The 20,617-nt window shown below is 36.9% G+C and overlaps 1 protein-coding gene across 1 annotated transcript in view; it reads left to right on the forward strand.

Annotated features, from left to right (window-relative positions):
* Positions 1 to 20,617, forward strand: part of LOC129104341 (glypican-6-like) — a 126,020-nt gene that overhangs the window by 46,045 nt on the left and 59,358 nt on the right. Inside the window, exon 3 of the mRNA XM_054614980.1 lies at positions 17,591 to 17,982. Within this exon, the coding sequence (XP_054470955.1) occupies positions 17,591 to 17,982 (392 nt within the window). The remainder of the gene's footprint in view (positions 1 to 17,590; positions 17,983 to 20,617) is intronic.

Below are 20,617 nucleotides of genomic sequence, written 5' to 3' on the forward strand. Positions count from 1 at the left end.
ATGTCATCAAAATGCCACTTAAACAGGATCTGGCCTTTTGGATTCTTTCATCGCATCAAACTTGTGCCAGCTGTGTGGCTTGAATATGAGTGAAAATGCAGCGCAGTCTTCTGAAAAGGTCGATCAAGATCTGTTTTGAAATAAAACCTGGACTTCAAGATAAATCACAGAAGAATTTTGTGCATCGAAGAGCATGTTAATTTAAACAGTATCGCACATTTCAAGATCCAATTTGTCCCTAGAAGTAGATCACGTAATTACAACTAGATGATGGAAGATACTAAATATAAATATCACACCTTTCTCAATAAAGCATGGATAACACAAATGTAAATCATCACATTCTCCAGGAGGTTATGTGTCTTATTGTCAACCTACTAATGAGAAATACAGAACATCAGAGGTGTGACTAATGGAAGCTGGCCCCTGCTGCTAGGCAACTGACTGAGAGACACCTTAATGACTGCCTAAGTAAATGTTCATAAATGGGATTATGCTGCCCACTCTCAATCAACTGCACTCCTGCTTCATTCTCTGCACTTAATTCCATGACCTGCTCAGAGCAATGATGTTCTTAACACAAGGGTGTATGTTTGGCATCAAAAGTAGGGATGAGAGCCCAATAAAGCCCCGCCAAACGAAACAAACAAACAACAGAATTCTAATAAATACTTCCATTTCACAATGACATATTATGATGAAATCGGTTATTTTGCTTTTCACAATAATGGTAGTATAACGAGAACATTTGAAGTTTTATGTTAATTGCTACATTATGAATGCACTGACACCGATTAAAATCCTGTTTAAAAAAATTCTGATACTTAATATTTATTTATTTACTGCAAAGACCACAGTGCTTTACTGCCTTATCTTTGGTTTATGTGCAAGTCTTGCATTATTTAGGATAATATCAACCATGAATAAAAACAGTTTTTTATAATCTGTAAACATACACATTAGGTTGCTGTGCTTTTTAAAACTCTGATTCACGACTGCAGCCTTCCTTACAGGGTTTATGAAGTAGAGACATTTATAAGATCTTACCGTTATCCAAGATGATTGCCATTTATTTAATTTACATTTTTTTATATATTGTTCGGCCCAATGCACATGTAGATCAGTGTAGGAATAAATAATTGTAAAAATAGTAATGATCTACCTTATTTCCAGTTCTAGATGTCCCTTCAACAGTTTTAAAGATTCACTGTCTGTAATGGGAAAAGGCCTTTCAGGGTTATATATCCCCCCATCTACAATGGAAACTATACTGTATAAAAAAATGTATAATATATATAAACAGTTGCCACATGTTCTGCCCAAACACAACTGGTTATAAAAGCTCATGCCCTGCTAGCTGTTAGTAACTTCAACCCCACTAATGTTCTTCCATTCGACACAGTCCAGGCTAATTAGTTTATCCCTGGCCGTCGTCCCTAGCCTGCGGCCACCTTGGCTACACCTCACCTTCATTTCCCCTCGGTTACTAAACACAACAGGCACTGCAAGTGGAGGATTTCACCCCTCCATTCTTGAGCCTCAGGCTGATGGGCCCTATTCACAACAAATAAGAGGATCAAACTGAAATGGGTGTGGGTGCAGTGCAGTGGCTCAGTACATTAGGAGGGAAAAGAGGACAGTGTCCATGAGCCTGTTTTCTCCCAAGTTGTGTAAAATATCTTGAAGGCAGTTCAGTTTGGTTCAACAACTTAGAGTGCTGTTTGAAATGACAACCTATTCTTTTCCCCTCTTTTTGAATCTGAAATATCCTAATGTGCTTGATTGTTTCAGTGATGGACGTGTGTGATAATGTGAGGGTGCGTTCTTTAATATGTTAATGGAGGTTGGTGCAGTTATGTAGCAATTTGGAGGGAGTGAAGCTTATCAGCCAATTAACATCTCATACTAATTTCAGCTTCAAACCTCCCTAACTTTCCTCAGACTGTTTATATGCTACAGTAACATTGAATCAGAGTTCAACAAAAGCTTTGGGATACAATGATGGTCGATTTTTTTAATTGCTTTGACAGTTTGCTCTGATAACAACGTGAATTGTCACATCCTTCATAATCGTATGTTAATCTTTGAAGTTAATGCAATTAGCGGCCCCTGACCAATCTCCTCACATTACTAATTTTCATTGTGATGGAAACGGCTGCTTGTTTTGCAGGTGTAAGGTAAAACATGTGCATGACCAAAATAATGTTATATACTCCAATTCCACAGGATTGCTGAGGCAGAAATAACTCAAGGGTTTCTTTGTTCTTGTTTTCATTTTGTCTAGAAAGGAACAAAACAAATAATCTGTTTAACAAACATGGTGTACTCTGGGTATCTATCAGTGACCCACCAATTCATCTGACTTTATTAGTCTGAAAAATGAGGGACGATGGGAAGAGATGACAGTGCTTCAGCTTTCATTAACTCTAAATCACTTTCCACTTGGAGTGAAACAGTGCACAAAGGTAATTAATTTCCTCAAGGACAATTATTTTAGTGCTTTGAGATAATGACAATAACTACTCAAAGTTCAATCTCTGTATACTGTAGGTGGTTTTGAAGGAAAATTATCCCCAAAGGCCCAATTTAGAGTGTTGTGACAAAGTTAATTCCCTGTGCAGCTTGGATTTATTTGAGAGAACTTACTAGGATATATTAAAACATGTAGTAAGGGTTAAGGTTAGTACTGGGGGACAGTGGACAGTACTTTTCAGAGTACACTATCTTCAAACAGTGCTTTGAAATATATGTTGCCCTGAATGCTTTATTAGTATCTGTATGTCCTGTTAGACACTCAAACTGCTGTACTGTACAGTATATAATTACAAAATATCTGTTATTTCATGATAATGTTAAAAAAACACTAAATGTAAAATGTTGATACTTTTTCATCTTTATTTTCAAAATGTTATTCTTTATTGCACATTACCCATTTTAGCAAAGCCTCAAGGGAATGCATGTTTGAAATACAATTTTGATATCTTCAAAATTCTTACCTAGTAGAGTGAGCCTTTAAGCCTTAAAGTTAAGACTACAACACACCACAGATAGGAGCATGAGCAGTAATGCTGTAATGTGCATACTGTGCAAGACTGTTTTAATATCACCAGATTCAATTTTATATGTGTGTATGTGTGTTCACAATACCAAATGTTATTACAAGTATTCATTACTGTCCAAGTCGCCAAGGTATATGAAAAAGTCCAAGATATTATTGTATTTAGATATAATGGAAATATCACTTTGTCTTCAGACCCTCATTTGTTTTTACATAAAATGTCTGGTCTTATAAATAACTAAAATAAATCAGCCGCACATAGTCGGAGGCACAGTGAATGTCACACAGGCACACAAGATGAGGTGATTATTGATGGTATGTTTTAGGACAGAGGCTTACATCTCACCTGGGAGTGGGTTGGGATCAGGAAGTATACATTATCAGAGGAAGTTTTAGGGTCTAGCATCAATCTTGGTCTATCAGATCAGCCCCTCTCTTTCCCTGAAAAAAACCCCAGAGCTCTTCCCTACATGGTGTGTCCTCAGTTGTGAAATGGAGAGTCAAGTTAGGACTGGCTACTCCCAAGAGAAAACAGATGTCCTTGTCTGGGAGTTGCAAGGCGCAAATAATATGGCACCTCAAATTTGCCGCCAAGGGCAGACAATGTCCCACTTTGAATTCGCTGAATTCACTGACTATAATGAAATCCCTGTCACCATGTTCTCCATGTGTAAAGTTTGCCACCAACAGTTTTAGTATTGAAGACATTGGATTCCCTACTAAGAGAATGTCCCCATTTCTCCTGACAAGTAGTGAGGACGTCAGGGGGGGTGGTTGGTCGGACAGGCAAAGGTGGTTTCCTTTCCCCTTTCTCTAATCTTAACCAAGTAGTTTTGTTGCGGAAACTTTACCGCTTAAGGTCATTTTAGAAGGCACCGATCATGACCTTCACGTATTAAATGAAGTTCATTCCATTACCATTGCTTTATTTGGTCACTACCAGAAAACTTCCATTAAGCTCAAGATTTCTAAATCGCGTTCCGTCAAATGATGACTTCATTATATTACAACAATGTCATGAAAGGCATGAGTAAAACACTTAATTATAATCCTCTTTTAAAACAATGCAATAATGCTTCTATTATATGACCTACTGAATGTAATGGAAGACAGAAACCGATGACATTTTCCAGCTGATGCATCATGGGTCCACATCTCCTGTGGTTCACAATGAAAGGCTCATGTAGCATGCGCTCTTCTGCTTCAACCCTGTCAGAGCCTGCTTATGGGTGGCAGGAGTGATGGATGTGGGGAGGGATTGCCTCTCTCACAGCCCTCCAAACCACTCACATTCATATCACTGTGTGTCGTCTTTGCTGTGCATGTTTGTTAATAATGCACATTTTCTGGTTAATATGATAATTGCTTTGTTGGTTTTCTGGTTTCCCCTTTCTGATGAGGGTTTTCAGAAAATGTTGATATTCTGGCACAATTTGTTGGAAGCCCTTCAGCAATGCTGCATTCACACAAACAAAAGCTATCGTAAATGCCACTGACTCCATTAAAAGTTGTTGTACACTTCTGCCAAGTGATAATCTTAAAAAATGTATATTCAGGGTAGCATTTAAAATCAAGCTTATTGTCCATGTTAGGGTTAATATGTTTCCTCAAACACATATATTAGTAGATATAGAATAGAATAGAATATTGTTGGGATCATATTTGATAGAACTGGAATACTAATGTATGTGCAAGTGGGGATAAGTAGAATAGGAGTAGTAGCTCAAGATCAGTCACAAAGGGCACTACTTTCTTCCTCCTCTTCTTTTTATTTCATTACTTTGCCAAAGCAATGTCTTTTGGCTCCAGTCCTCTCATATAATTTACAACCGTCCTTTATTTTAAAGGCAGCTCCCTGCTTGTTTTACGCCATCATTCAGCAAGTCTTAAACTATCGTAGCCTTGTCTTATCCACACCTGGGGCAATCACAAATCAGTGTTCTCTTTAAATGATTAAGATGTTCTTTTATCGTGTCGCCTGCTGCTTCTTATGCTGGCGCCAATGTCAGACCATAAGTTTAGGTACAGAGGAGCGGCCCTGAATTGGAACCAGTTACACATTTATAAGAGCAGGAATTGTAAGAAACATGCTTTTAAAAATTCTGCTAATCGATTTCGAAAAGTGAATTTTGTAAAGTTCGAAGAAGAGCTAGATTTTTACTTTTATAATAAAATTACCTGTGTAAAAAATACTCCATTACAAATAAAACTCTTGCATTCAAAATCTTACCAAAGTAAAAAATATGTGAGTATTGTCGACACCTTTCAGCTACAGCCATTGTCTAAACTCCATCACATTTAAAGTATTGATGACCAAGCTAGGTGATTACACTGGAGATTGAGTAGATGTTATTTATCTCCATAATTTGTCATTAACCCCCAGAAAGGTATATCAAGACTACTTTCTTTCCACAGTGCTATATATCTTGTATATTTGACTTATTTAGATATAGATCTGTAATTTAGTAAACCACTCGTGTACTAAGCTAGAGAAGGACAAAGGAGCATTATGTAATGGAGGGCAAATCCTGTATTGGTGTTGACAATGTCACTGGTATTACCAATCATTGCCTACCCTGATGGAGCCAGTTTAATACAGTACCAGTGATTTTGATAGTGATAGCTTTTTTGCATCTCTAGCAACAGCATACAGATAAAATAAAGCAAAAAGCTTTTACTAATGCATTTCAGTGATTTGTCTTTTCACTGAAACATGCAGTATTTCTTTCTCTGCTATGGGGGTTTAACGGTTGCTCTGTGGAATATAAATTCAGGGTACACGGCATCAGGCTTTAATGACAGCAGTTCTTCATGTGAGAAATGACAACATGGGCCTTGCACTACAATGATTACTGTATACCAGGGTGTGAATCTTCATGTATGCTGCTCTTGTGATTTAATGATTTTATGTTTAAAGAGCTATAAAGAGTTATCCCTGAAATTTTCAGTTAGACTAGATTAGGTATTTTATGTGACACAGGGCTTGACATTACGTTTGTTCAGCCACTTGTCCTTGGGCAAGTAGCTAAGATACTTTTATTCGCCCAAACTTAGTTGTCCGAAATGGAAAATGTAGCCCTATTAAAAGATAAACAAATTGAACAGTGATCAGGACAATTGGACAAAGAAAGGTCAAAAATTCTGAGCCTATCTTTTTACTTTGTTATTGTCATATGTAGTGGTTATTTGAAAACACAATTCAATGAATAGAAAATAAATCATTATAATACAGCTAGTGTAAGAAAGCAAACAGGTCATCATTTTCTATTATCAATATTACTTTGCCTCTGAACACATCCCCTTCAAACTACTGTATTTATTCCTTAAAATATATTATTGTGTTTCTTGCCAAAAACAAAATATTACAAGATTACATTTGCACACATTGTGATAACGTTGGAATATACCTTCGGCCAATTCAAATTTTTACTGTTTGGAGCTTGAATGCATCATAATGGAACTGAATGGGACCTCCGTACATTAGCTGTCAGCAAAGTTATAAGCAGGACTGTGCTAGGGCAGGAGAGTCCATCACCTCGATTACTCTGAGCAGCATGATGGGAACGAATTACAATATATTAGTTCTAGGTGTCTGATTAAGTAAGTCGTTCCAAATATTATTATGCTATTAGCTTAATTTTTTTAGTCAAGCAGGACAGTACTGCCAATTGGATGCTTACAGCTAACGTTAACTAGCTCTATTTACTGATTTCAATGGATTTGTTGTACAAAATGAAGCATTATTAGGGATCAGCAACAAAAAGCATCGATGTGATTCTCCCGATTGCATATTTTTACAAATATTGACCTCTTACAACGATAAAATATTATTTGCACTTTTTAGATCCGACAACTGCATGAGGCATTCCACTTCCCCGAACACAGAGTTTACTTTCCTCGGGCAACGGTAATGTCGAGCCCTGTAACCTAATTTATTATGCTTTGAATTCATGCTTAAGGACCCCATATTATCACAGGCCAGTACATACATTGAGCCACAATAACATTGGATTTTTCCTCTGTTTACTAGTAGTACTATTTTTCTTTTTTTTTTACTTAGGTGAAGAGTGTTTGTCAAAATTAGTATGTTATAACATTCCTTCATTACCCTTTATTGGATACAAATTACCTTTCAGCTAACTTACAAATCTGCAGAGAAAAGTGGAATCAGTATCCACTCATCCTTTATTTACAGAGCCAGATGGTACGTTTGGACACCATCTAGGATCTCCTAATACAACAGATGCTGAATTTCAAAATGTTCTCTTTTCTGGCTAGCTGGCTGTGTGCCATTGTGTCTAAAAGCCCATTATCCAAGGCAAATATGTGGACCCCCCTCCCTGCTGCTATCACAGAGCATCAAGTACAGGCAGAGTTATTTCTTTGAGAACAGAGAATGGCCAGCTCTCTGCATAAAAGTCTTTTACACTCAACCTTTCTCCCAGAGATTTCAGCGGAGATTCTCTTAGCTGACAGAAAACAATTGCTCTTTGTGAAAGGCAGGAGCTGGTGAAACTTTAATTTTAAAGATGTTTTAAATGAGCTGCCACTGTGTGATTGATGGACTGTGTGAAACTTGCCTCCTGTTCCTCAATATCCCACAACAGAGGGCTTTAATTACGAGCCCTTTGTATTGATGCTGTCAGCTTCAGTGTGATATGCATCATGTATGGGGTGAGAATGGATTTTACCACCTGGTTGTTCCGCACAGTATCACTGCACACAATGTCATCGGTTGAAATTGCATTGTCATCAAAGTAGAGTGATATTGCCTGGGGAGCAAGGCCTTTGGTATTCATGTATTCACTGATCTGGTTGCTCCCATTCAGAGTTTTAAGTGAATTTGATTTAGATTGATGAACAATCATGCATGAACTGACCTACCATTTAATCAATATCTTCTCTATGTATATGTATTTTTCATCCAAACAGTTAATGTAATAGTCCCTTTGCATCTCAAGAAAAATATATTTATAAGCACTCTGAAAGCAGATTTGGATAGCCTTCAAATGTCATAGTTCAGTATCTATGAGTGCAGTAAAAGTCGCTTTTGGAGAGTTAACTCAAGCGATCTTTGTTTTAAATCTTGTTGTATTGATATGATAAAACAAACGCAGGGAGTGGCGTTCAACATTGAACTCCAGCTAAATTGTACTGGAGAGTTAATACAGATGAAGGTACAGTGTTTATAGGTTATATACGTACATCAAATCTTCTGTGACTGTTTTATGTCACAATAGCCACATCAATTGTGATTTTAATGTTAATTAAACAGGGGCAATGCACAACATATGCATTGCACCAGATATAGCTAAAAACTCAATTTAATCGGCAGTCCTTAAAAGTGGAGGCTAACAGTGGTGTTTTCACTGACATAGTAACTGATTTAACTATAACAAACAGTTGTGGTGTGTACACACTGTTTAGAGATCAGTGATCTTTCAGTATCATCAGTTATTCTAATACAATTAGATAAAAACAATTAATCAGTTAAAGGCTATTAATGTTTTCTAAAAAAATGTATTAACAGATGAGAAAGTCTATTTGTGGTTAATCTAGTAAATGTTATGCTTTAAAATGGTTCTTACATCACATTGGTGCACAAATGCAATGTTGCCATAAAGCATTTTCATTGATATTTAAGGTTCATCACAATGGCTGAATTACCCCAGATTTATTAAAGAGATCAGAGCCAAATTATTTAAATAATCACTGACAACTGATGCATTTCTATTGTCTCATGATAGATGTTGCAAAGTTAAGTTGATTTTATGAAGGTGTAATACTTTCTTTAAATGTAATACATAAATTAAACGCTTTGGTTACCATATACCCTGTGGAGGTGGACTTTAAAATGTGCTCCTATTCCGCTGCTTTTTCCACAGATAGCTTGTTCAAACTCACTATTCTGCAGACATGAAAAGCAAAGAGGAAGAATACAAATCCTTTTATGCTGGGCATCTGAATCCTATGTTAGAAACTAAGTCAGTCACACAAGCAAGATAACGCCATATTTATGAGAAAAATAAAATGAATCTGAAGAAAAATGTGTGAAGAATGCCATTGGCCTGTCATCGTCTTTTGCTTCGGGCAAATAAATTGTGATTGTTGACTTTAATTTACACCCAACTCGGAGCTTGGGTTAATTTTGTGCAAATTAACAGATCATGTGAGCTTCTGTGTTCTAATTCCATGTTTGCCTTTTTCTGGATTTAGCACAAAGTTTTGAAAAAAATGCCATATATTGTAAATCTCATTTCAGTTTTATTTATTCTGTAATTATGGACTTTTTAAATGTTATTCCCTAAATTTATAAAAATCAAAAAGATCTGGACTCGAAGGAAAGTGACAAGGGGACAATCACTTTCTTTCCTCTACGTCCACAGTCTGATCAGATTTTTCCCTTGAGTCCGTTGGCTGGTGAAGAGTTTCAGTGATGTCATTATTCCCAAATGGAACTGCGCAAGAGACTTAAACATGCTCAGTATCAATTTGGAAGAACAAACTGGTCTCTTCTTCTGTGGCCTTCATTGTTCCTCTGCATTGCTGTATTACATTTCATTGGAAAGTCAAGATACGTTTTTTACATTGTTTTCTGAAAGGGTACGATGCGGGTTCACCTCCTCCGAGATCTCCTCTCATAGGTTGTTCTTCTGTGAGGCTCTTAGGCACCTGAAGGATGAAGCTGAAGCTCTTTGTTACTTTCACCAATGCCTCTGTGGTCCTCTTGATTTTAAATGAGGATGTTCTCCACTGACTAATGTGACGTTTCTCATCCAGTGTCATTAGGATATGTTAATTCATGATAATTAAGGTCCTGGTATCATGCTTCCCATTAATTAACGATTGGGATTCATCAACATCAACACGGATATGATTGAAAACAGATGTTTCTGAATACTTAATGAATCGGGGAAGACTATTTAGTCAGGACGATCTCATGTGCAGAAAATGATAAGCGTTCCATGAGTGATACTCTCTTCTTTATTATACTGTATCTTATGGTTTATGTTTAATCGCATTAGGAGTCGTGCAACAAACACAGTGAGTAGATACAAATCAAACTGGAATGGAATGTTAACTGAAATACTGACATTGTTGAGTTAGTTTAGAGATTACAGCATGTGTTTCTCAGAAAATTAAAACATGCAGTTAGGCATAATCATCATTTTGTTTCGTATACCTGTCTGGCAGCAATTCTGCCTATTTAAAAGTAATTTTAGATAATGAGGCTTTTCTCCCTTTAGCATTACTGCTGTCTGTTTTACTTGTGTTTGAAATTATTGTAGTTATAACCCCAACCCCCCGAAAAAAAGAAGAAAAAAACAACTGAGAATGTCACCTGTTTTTCAGGAATAAAACCATGGACTGTCCTGTCCCACAAACTTGTCCAGTTACCACAAAAACATATTCTGCAATGCCTTTCATAATAGCCAGTTTGGATAAATATTATGAAAACACTGTTCTTTGGCTGCAGCATTAATACGTGTCTTAGGGGAGAGAGAAAGTCAGACAGCCAGTAAAGAGAAAGCTCACGATTTTGTGCCAGTAATCATTCCTACTCGCCATTTTCTTTCATGCATATATTTTATGTAATACTGAACCAAACTTAATGGGAAACACAATAGCTGGGGCACAATTGTCACAACAGTGGCAACATATTTTGGATAAAATAGTGCAGTTTATAAAACAAGATACCATCACTGTATCAAATAAAATAATATACCACCATACAAAGAACATTCTTTGCATATATGAAACTCGATAATTTTAATGATTTTTGATTTAGAGAGGAGTGACAGAACCGAAACCTGTATCAGGATTGTTTGTCCACTTTCGCACTCAGTTCAGGGAGAAAAAACAGAACAGAAAACAATATTATCATAATTGGCTGAAGACACACACACACACACACACACACACACACACACACACACACACACACACACACACACACACACACACACACACACACACACACACACACACACACACACACACACACACATATATTCTGTATCTTGTGCAGGTAATGAATATTGCAGAAAAGTACATCACAACAGATACTTGCAATGACTGCATGGTTTGTTTTGTTTAGAGAAGTGCTGGCTTTAAATTGTGAATAACAATGCGATGGAAATTACCGGAGACTCTTTTGATACACAGTGCACATACTGCTAACATATACTGGGGGCCTGTGATGAAAGTTATGGCTATATAATAAAACATACCTGCATTGTATATTTTTTATGGAGGCCATAATTAGAGTCATGGTGAAATCAAACATTTGACTTTTTCTGTATTATAAAGCTAACTCTTATAAATAGAAAATTACTTTTTCTATTTAATAGTAAAGAACATAGAAACATTTTTAAGGATGTTTAAAAATACATTGTTTCTATTTTCTATTGTTTATCATTGTGCACAGAATATAGTTTAATTTTTGTCATCACAAATGGAAGGAAGCAGAAAACAAGGAGTAATTCATAGGTTTGAAGGACAGGAAGGAAAGCTTATTGCAATATGAAGATATTATGCAATTGCTGCAGTTTTTTACACACGCTACATGTGACCTTGTTCAGCACATATCCTGTGTTGGGTGTCTTAAATTAACAGCAATCTCAAAAATCAGATGTGCTTTTTGTTAGACTACAATAGAATAATAGAAGAATAACAAAACATAATAGATTGAAAAGCAAATGCTTCAACACAAAACTTTTAAAATGTATTAATGATAACTGGAGCACTGCTCTCAGTATTCGAGAGGATTTTTTTAATATATAATATTATTATAATGTCAAAATAACTTAAATCTGTTCATGTTCGGCTCAAGTACAGTAACACAGTGAATATAACATGAAATGGGACACCTTTGTCTTCAACCTGGAATATGAAACACTAACCTTGTCTGGATTACAGGGGCTGACAAGGTCAGGGATGTGGTTAGGTGCTAGTCCAGCAAAATCTACTGGTCAGCCTTTAAGGCTTCAGAAAACCACCTCCCCCAATTCCTTTCTGATGTTGGACTAGGGTTGGCTTTTCTGGCTATTTCTGTAAATTTCCGACATTAACACGCACTTCACGCCGTGATTGGCCACTTGTGCTAGGTGAGTAAAGGGTATAATATTCTCTTGCTCCTACTCTCTTTTTTTCATTCTTGACACAACCATTTCTGTCAATTTTAATTTATTTACAACTGAGTTCAGCACAACGAATGCTTCACGGGAGTGGCTGTCTGAAAATGTGCGCCATCATTCCTAAAATTAAAGTATCTCCCCTTCCTATAGCGATTGGCTTTTCACTCTGTCTGTGGGGACCATGAATGTCTGTGCCAAATTTCACGGCTATCCATCCAATAGATGTTGAAATATTTCACTGAGAAAACAAAAATGTCAGCCTATAAGTAGTACTAAGGAAAGTCATCGGATTACTATAGTCGGTGTGATTCACCCTCTGTGGACCCCAAATGTCTGTACAAAAGATCAGGCTTGTCCATCCTAAGGTTGTTGAGATATTTCACTCTGGTCTCATTTTCCCTCTTAGTTATGTTATTCATGTGCACTGAACTGGGTTGAGAAAATCTACTGCAATTTGAAACCATACTTTTGCCACAGTCTTTGAGTACTCCAGTGGTGAGAAAGCACTGTTAACTTGCAGTTGAAGTGGTTCTCTTGAGTAAGGTTGTTACAACATATTTCCCACTGTGACCTTTTAGAGATATCAATGCTGCTGTAGCTGGAACAAACTGTAGAACATAGAGGTTGAAAAGTTTTGGTCAATACCAAACATCACATTGGATACATGATAAGAGCCCTCTAAATGTAATGGTATAGTAGATATATGCTTTAAATGGGGTAATTAAGTAGACATAATGTTTGTTAATGTGTTTACAGGAGTTAACAGGTCAATATTCCAAGTACTTATGAACCAGATTCTGGATAATGTGGGGAAAATGTGTATTAATCAGAATTGTATTCATTTTATATGTTTTACGTCCTCTGGCTATTATACAGACAGTGCTGCGTCTCTCTGGCTCCTTTCAAAATGCATTACATTACCAGGCTAAAATATGGAAGATGTTATAATATCCATGCTAAGCTGTGCACAATGACTACCCTCAGGTCATTCAAGACTGTTGGACCATTAATTGAAATTTGGTCTTAATTAACTACACTAATAGTAAGAGATTCCACTGTTTGAGCCGGTAAGAAATGAATTTTCAAGTAGTGTGAAGTAAAATGAATGGGTGAGTGCAGTTGTTTTTCTTTGAATTAAGTGTTATGATCAGAGCAACAGAAAGGTCACCTTTATTAATCATGATAATTATTTTTAGTAATTAGGCCAGATATCAAAGGAGCACTTTGCATTTGTTCTCAGATGAATTGTTTTTTTACGCTCAGAATTACTTCAAGGGTATTAACACGTTTTATATATGTATGGAATGTGGTGGTTCACTTTACCACCATTTTTGTAATGATTAATGGATGGTTTTTTTCAACATACTTTCCCCTAGGAAAAATCTGGGGATGGCAAAATTATACATTACAATAATAATAAGTCTCAGCACTTTGTAACATTTTTGCAGAACTTAAAGATATGTAATGTTACAAAACTAAGATGCTTTCAATTAATTAAGACAAAAAAACAAATGTTATTATTGGATTTTGAGAAACTCTATAAACGAGATAATTCATTTCACAATGCCTGAAGACCCTGAGAGGGTTGTTCTTCACATTCAAATCTCATCAAAAATACAGTACATTGCATTCACTGAGCTTGTTTTTTTTATTTAATTAAAACATTTGTAAAACTTTTGAGTTGATAACTAATGAAAAATTATACAAATTGTTTTTGTACTGTGGAAGTCAACAAATACAACAAGCTCAGGCTGTTGATCTGTCATTTATGTTTATTAATAGACCCAGTAAGACAGTTTAGTCTTATCTTCTCACATCATGAAGTTTCAAAATATTATCTGGGTTTTCTCCATTCCCTTAACCCCTCACTCCAACAGATTTTTGAGCATGGTTTTTACTATTCTTCTTTTTAAAACAAGCCAGGTTTGTTTGTACGATTAAAACATTTGTTAAAAAGTACTTTTATTTCATAGAGATAGTTAAGCTCTGAAATAGAGGCCCGTCCTACAATTTTTTTACTTTCTTGCAACATCCATATTGCATTTGCCAACTTATTTTTTCTTCATTCCTTGAGGGATTTGGATGATTCCTTAATGTATTGTGTCAGTAAGCAGCATACACCCATGTATCGACGTGTTTCCAAGTATTAAAACCCTAAAGGCCGAATAGCTGAATGTTATCCAAGGTCAATAACTCTCAATGATAATTCCCTGGCCAAATGTGTATTTTGGCCAGCAGAGAGCAGTTCACTCTTCATGAGTTGGCAAGCTGTAGCTGTTAAATGAAACTCTCAGTTCAGTCTGTTTTCAAGGTAAAAGGCCTTGAAATCATATAAAGACCCAACGGTTACACAAGAGGAGAGTGGTGATTAATTCAGTGTACTTGCTACTTAGTTCAAGAACTCAGGTTCAGATTATATGACTTCAAACTTTGCTCAACTGCTTTAAGTAATATTTACTTACAATAATGGTCTGAAAATATTAGAAGCAAAGAAAGTTGTCCTTTGTAAATTGTAATAAAATACCGGTCAAGTAAGGCCAAGAAAGACAATCTCAAAAAGGGAAAAATCGTCGTCATGATGCCTTGTGGATGCAAAGACTGACACTCTTAATGTTTCAGTCTATAACCACTATCCAACAACGTTACCAGAGCTGGTTTAAATCGACTGCATTTAATAATAGAAACCCTGAACGCCATCAGTCACCACTGCCTGGAAATAAAACATTCTCAAAGCCATTATTTTATCAGGTTAAATTATCTATTTATTACCAGTCTTTTATAGTTACTTCACAGTACTGCCCAACATAGTGTGTGATCTGTTTGGAATGGCCTTTTAATCTCAGTAAATTAGGCTGTATAAAACGTTGTTTTGTGAGCTTAGAATGGTCTTCCTAGCACAATTCATCTTAGCCAAGCCTTGTTTTAGTTGTTCATTTCTTTCATGGAAATAATTGCATTGGGCTTGATCATCTTACATGGACTATTCCGACATTGAATTATTGTCCCAATCTTTTTTTTTAAACCTTTTCCACAGACATATTTAGAGTGAACCTATATTTTTGCCACTATATCCTTCTTAGAGCCCTGTGATGCCAGGTAGCCTGAAGATCAACAGCTTGGTAGAAAGGTCATGATTTGAATTCTCAATTAAAACATGAAGAGTCAAACTCTTGCCGAGGGTTTGTGAATTTCTTTAAAATTTAAACATATGTATGAATCGTTTTACACATAACTATAGTAAATAATATGAGTAATATAGTGATACTTTTGTTTTCTGATATGAAAGAAAACAAAAGTAGCCACTAAAATGGTAACACAGATACAAAATTGCATGCCCAATACACAGGGGCTTACGTGTCCTTGATTTGGCTCTAATTGGAAAAAGATTATGAAAAACCCCTGCAGGCTTTTAATATTTAAACAAATGTGGGTGTAATGTCACATTACTTAGTTGCAAAGAAACTAGAGTGAGTGACTAGGGACTGATCTGCTACCTGTTTAAGGTGCCACTATAGAGAGAAAAGAGGATTCCAGTGGAGTTTAACATTAAATGTAACTCCCACCAGTCTTGTAAATGGAGGGACAACCTCTGGTTTACATTAGCATGTAGAGCCAAAAGATGCATACGTTGTATATTGCAGGGAGTTTTTAAGGCACTTGCACTGGTGGTTTTGCACACTTTGCAGATCTGTTGATTATCATGCAGAGGACATAGTTTGACCCTTGAACCCAGCTGTTGTAAGAGTGTTTATATTATCCCACTTAACATAGTCAGTAGTTAAATTAAACAATTTCCCATGAAAACAGTTTACACAAAGCCAGAATGACCTTTGTGGTTTGATATCATTGAATTATTAAGTTTGATGTACAATATGAGGCCATGATAGTCGTAATTATCCATATTTATTTTTATTTATGTTTTTGTTTTAAGATTACCAGCATTATAGGGTTTATTAGTCTGTAATTTGATAGTATGTGATTTACAGCATTTGGTTGGTTTCTGTCATCCAAAATAATCAAATATATATCTATTTTTTTTTTTACTCTACCTTAAATGTACTTTTTATACCCCACACAATTTAGTACTTGTCATGACCTTATATCAAACTGAATACAAATTAAATATGAAATATGTCTTAACATTTTTGCAAACTGTGATTCTACTGCTGGCTTTTCTTATGTTTTAAAATGTTTCACACATTTCTTAGATTTTTGTTTTCCTTGATTACATACAGCATAGCCCGCCTTAACAATAAACCAAATAGGCTACATGTGAACTGATTCATCGTTCCTTATGGTTTAATCAATTCCTCACCAAAATGTATTTTTAAATGCAGTTATGTAACCCATGTAGCTGTGTGACAGCAATCATAAACAATACAAAGAAATGTCACACAGGAGAAGAGTCCTGGCATGTTTTGTTAACAAGCATGACATGGGAAATGTCTGCAACATGTTTGTTTACAAAGAAGGGAGGAGAAATATTTTGCACTCGTGCATGGAGAGATGAGTTATGATCTTTCCAACATATACGCCTGTGTACTCAGGAACATCGGATCCTGATTTGCTCAGCTTCAGTGAGACTCCCCAACAAATACTGCTTTTGTCTTTTATTTTCCTTATTTTGGCTTTGGTAATGCTCATGAGATTAGGGGCTCTAATGGAAGAAAGCCACTTGGGCAGATGACAAGAAACAATCATGTAATTGCTGGGAAAATATGTTAAAGGGGAATCCTATACTTGCACTTGTGCAATTTGATGTCTGTGTTTACAGTAATTTACAATGTAAACAAAAAACATAATAATAGAAATAAAACAGAAGTACTTTTCTCATTTTGTATTCCATCTTATACATACTATTCAGATAATTCAAAGTGAATTAAGCCTCTTTCAATATACTGCAACAATATATTTAATTTATAGGATCAGAGGCCAGTTGCCTCGGTTGACCAATAAATTGTTTCAGTGAGGAACTAATGCGTTTAGGAATAATGGTGGGTGCTCAGGTATATAATGTATACTAGTATCTGTGTCTTAAACTTATGAATATTTTGTTACAGTATGCAATCAGAACCTTTACATTAATCATTCATAGTCCTTGTGGCCCATTATTTCTGCTACTAAATTATTAATGCTTTGGACTGACTTTCTTCACATAATCAAGTACCTATTGTTGGCTGCTATACATAAATCCTGTATACGCAGACAGAGCCATAAAATGAGACATTAAAGTTCAACAACACTACTCTAACTAGATTAAACAGCATTCTTCAAATCCTTTTGTCTGGTTTATATTGTAAGAAAAGACATGGGATACTGTAAATATCGCCACACTAACCTAGCTGTTTGTCTTTTCCATCTCTTCCTTCTCTCCCCAAACCATCCATCCATCTAGAGTTTTTCTTGGAGCTGCTGGACAATTCTGAGAAGTCTCTCAACAGTATGTTCACAAGGACGTACGGGAAGCTGTACATGCAGAACTCAGAGGTGTTCCAGGACCTGTTCACTGAGCTAAAGCGCTACTACACAGGGGGCAACGTCAACCTGGAGGAGATGCTCAATGACTTCTGGTCCAGGCTGCTGGAGCGCATGTTCCAGTTACTCAACTCCCAGTACCACTTCACAGACGACTACTTGGAGTGTGTCAGTAAATACACAGATCAGCTAAAGCCCTTTGGAGATGTGCCCAGGAAACTTAAAGCCCAAGTAACCAGGGCCTTCATCGCTGCCCGGACGTTTGTCCAGGGGCTAATGGTGGGTCGGGAGGTCGCCAATAGGGTAGCCAAGGTGAGTTTAATTTTCTTCTCATACTCATTGTGGTGTTGCTTGGCGGTAAAGCAGCCCTGTGCTGTTGAGCAATGTTGTATTATGCTTTAAGTAAAGAATTAAGTTTGCAAAATCCTGAACGATTTTTACTGCCTGCCTTGTGCTGTCTCTTCTATAGCACTGGGTTGTTTTTGTGAGGTTTTACATTATTCTGGTCCATTTTTTGTGATTATTCTAATTGACTCAAACAAAGGAGAAACATGGTTTAATGGTTTAATTATATGCACTGTACCAATGGTCTATCCACCTACACTTTTTGATTCTTAAGTCTTTGAAACCTCTTCACTGAACTTGACATCATTCTCCTTTAGATTAGATTTTATCTGAATTATTTATTAAAAGCTAAGAAATAAAGAAAAAACATTTTGATTCCATATGAAGATTTTTTTTTTAAGCACTTGATCTCTGGGAGTGAGGGTCAGTACAAGACTTTTTTTTGATAAGACTGGTGGAGAATACAGTATGCAGTACGCTCCACATGTCAGAAGAATCCCCCGCAGAGAGCAAAGCTTTGCAACAGAGAGAAGATTAAAGCCCATCAGCCCCTGAGATTTCTGATCTGGTGCTGTTTGCAGTGTTTGCAATTCTCTTTTTGTTACTTTTTAGACATAAGGAAATTTGTAACATTTTCTACGCTGACAGTCAATTTAGTGATACGAATAAAGTTTTTTTTTGTTGCTTCAGGTTTGGCTTGAGAAATTGGTTGACTTGATTCTGATGAATAAATATGTTTTCAGAGCATTATCAAACACTGGAGATTATAAATGTTTTTTTAAAGGCTTAGAGGATATGTTTTCTAATTCCATGTTAAACATAGAAAGTTATGCAACAGTTTTTCATCAACGTCCAAACTGTAAACATTATATAACCAAAGCTGTTTGCTTTTGATGGTGCAGTGCATTGCTCTGCTCTATGAAATAGATAAAAAACTGGCAGGGATTAAAGAACTAGTAGACAGAGTTATTTACACACACACATAAAATATATACATACATATAGATGTGTATATATAATTCATATTCTAACCCTAAGATCCTTTATAAACCTATAGCCACAGATTTATCTTTACAAATACAAACTTTAATTTGGTGTTTTTCAACAATTGTTCATCTACTGATTTCATTTATTTCCTGAAAAACATGAGTTTAAATAATGTCTTAAGAGTGCAGCAGTAAAATGATTCCTTGATATCTGGATTCAACTTGAAGCTTGCTGTGCCTTTCAGTCAAACAGGGGAGACACATTTTCAAAAAAGGAGTGTGAGAGGGCAAAAAATAAATGAGATCCGCTGAGTTTGAGAAATAACTTAAATCATTTTCATGTTGGAACCTTAACCGACTCCCTCTTGTAAACTCTTCGTACAGAGTAAGGATGGATTGTGAACATAACTGTATGCATTATATAATAACAAAACTTAGGTGTATGACCACATATAAATCTTCAAAATCGTTAACTCATACAGGTGCGTGTTACTACTACTACTGGACTATATGGGTAATACTCTCTTCCAATTACAAGCATGAATCCCCCAATAAAAATGAGCATAAGCGTAGCCTTCCGATCAGGACTTGGCTACCGGAACTCGAGCAGGCTGACAACTCATCTCCACGGATGGAGTTGCCAAGAACCTTGTCACTGCCGGTGTTATACAGCCTCATCCTGGTGACGGAGTTTCACGACACCTGCTTCAAGTGCCTTGGTGCTGACTACAAAGAGAGCAGTGTTTAGAAGCCACCAACTTGCTAAGCCCTGCCCAAGATTCAGCGCTAGCAGTAGTGAAGTCCACTGCCTCATCCAAAGTCGGTGAACCATCTCCCCCATGGTTATTGTCTTGCTCTCTCTACCAGACATCTGGGAATTTGTCAAGATGGAAGTAGCCGACCTGCTTTCACAGTCAGCTGGTCATTTGCCCCTCGCTTACCCACCCAGTAACAATTTGACGTTGAGGAGGAGGTAGCAGAGCACCCATGCCTCCCGCCGCCTCCACTTCTTGGGTCGCTTTCACTTCTTGGGCCGCCTTGGCTGAGGCTCTCTGCATGGCCTAGGTTAACGGATTCAGCTAAGCACAGAGAGGTCTTTGGGTCAGCAGAAGGATCCTGCCTGAATCAGACCGACAGCGCAGAAATGTTGATGATGACAATGTCTAAAGGAGAGAGCATCTCGATAGTGAGGGCCGTGGTTTTCTGCCAGCTCCCTCATTCCTATTGATACTGTTAATAAAGTTGATGTTGTAACACATTTTGGGTCCACAATCAACAGACAGCCCTGCTGCACACAGTCTGCAACTGCGGCGGTTGTAACAGTTTTTACTGGCATTCATATTAGGGGTTTTTTGGCAGCTGCCTTTCCGGTAGTACTGCAGAGACTCCTACACATAGTGCACCTGCAGTGGTGGTATGCTAGCCTTAGCTTGGATGCCAGGAAGCACAAGCGGCACTTGGTTACCATTCTCCCCTTCAGTATAGGACTACCTGCAGGGTCCCCACCACACTTGTTGCAGGGAACAGAATTGGGACAAGTGACCCTCTACGTCAGAGTGCCCACGGATGTGCCCCTGACAGAGAAGGAGTGACTTGGCCGGGGAGAGTGGTTGTTG

Source organism: Anoplopoma fimbria, chromosome 2 (genome assembly GCF_027596085.1).
Source record: "Anoplopoma fimbria isolate UVic2021 breed Golden Eagle Sablefish chromosome 2, Afim_UVic_2022, whole genome shotgun sequence".
NCBI lineage: Eukaryota > Metazoa > Chordata > Actinopteri > Perciformes > Anoplopomatidae > Anoplopoma > Anoplopoma fimbria.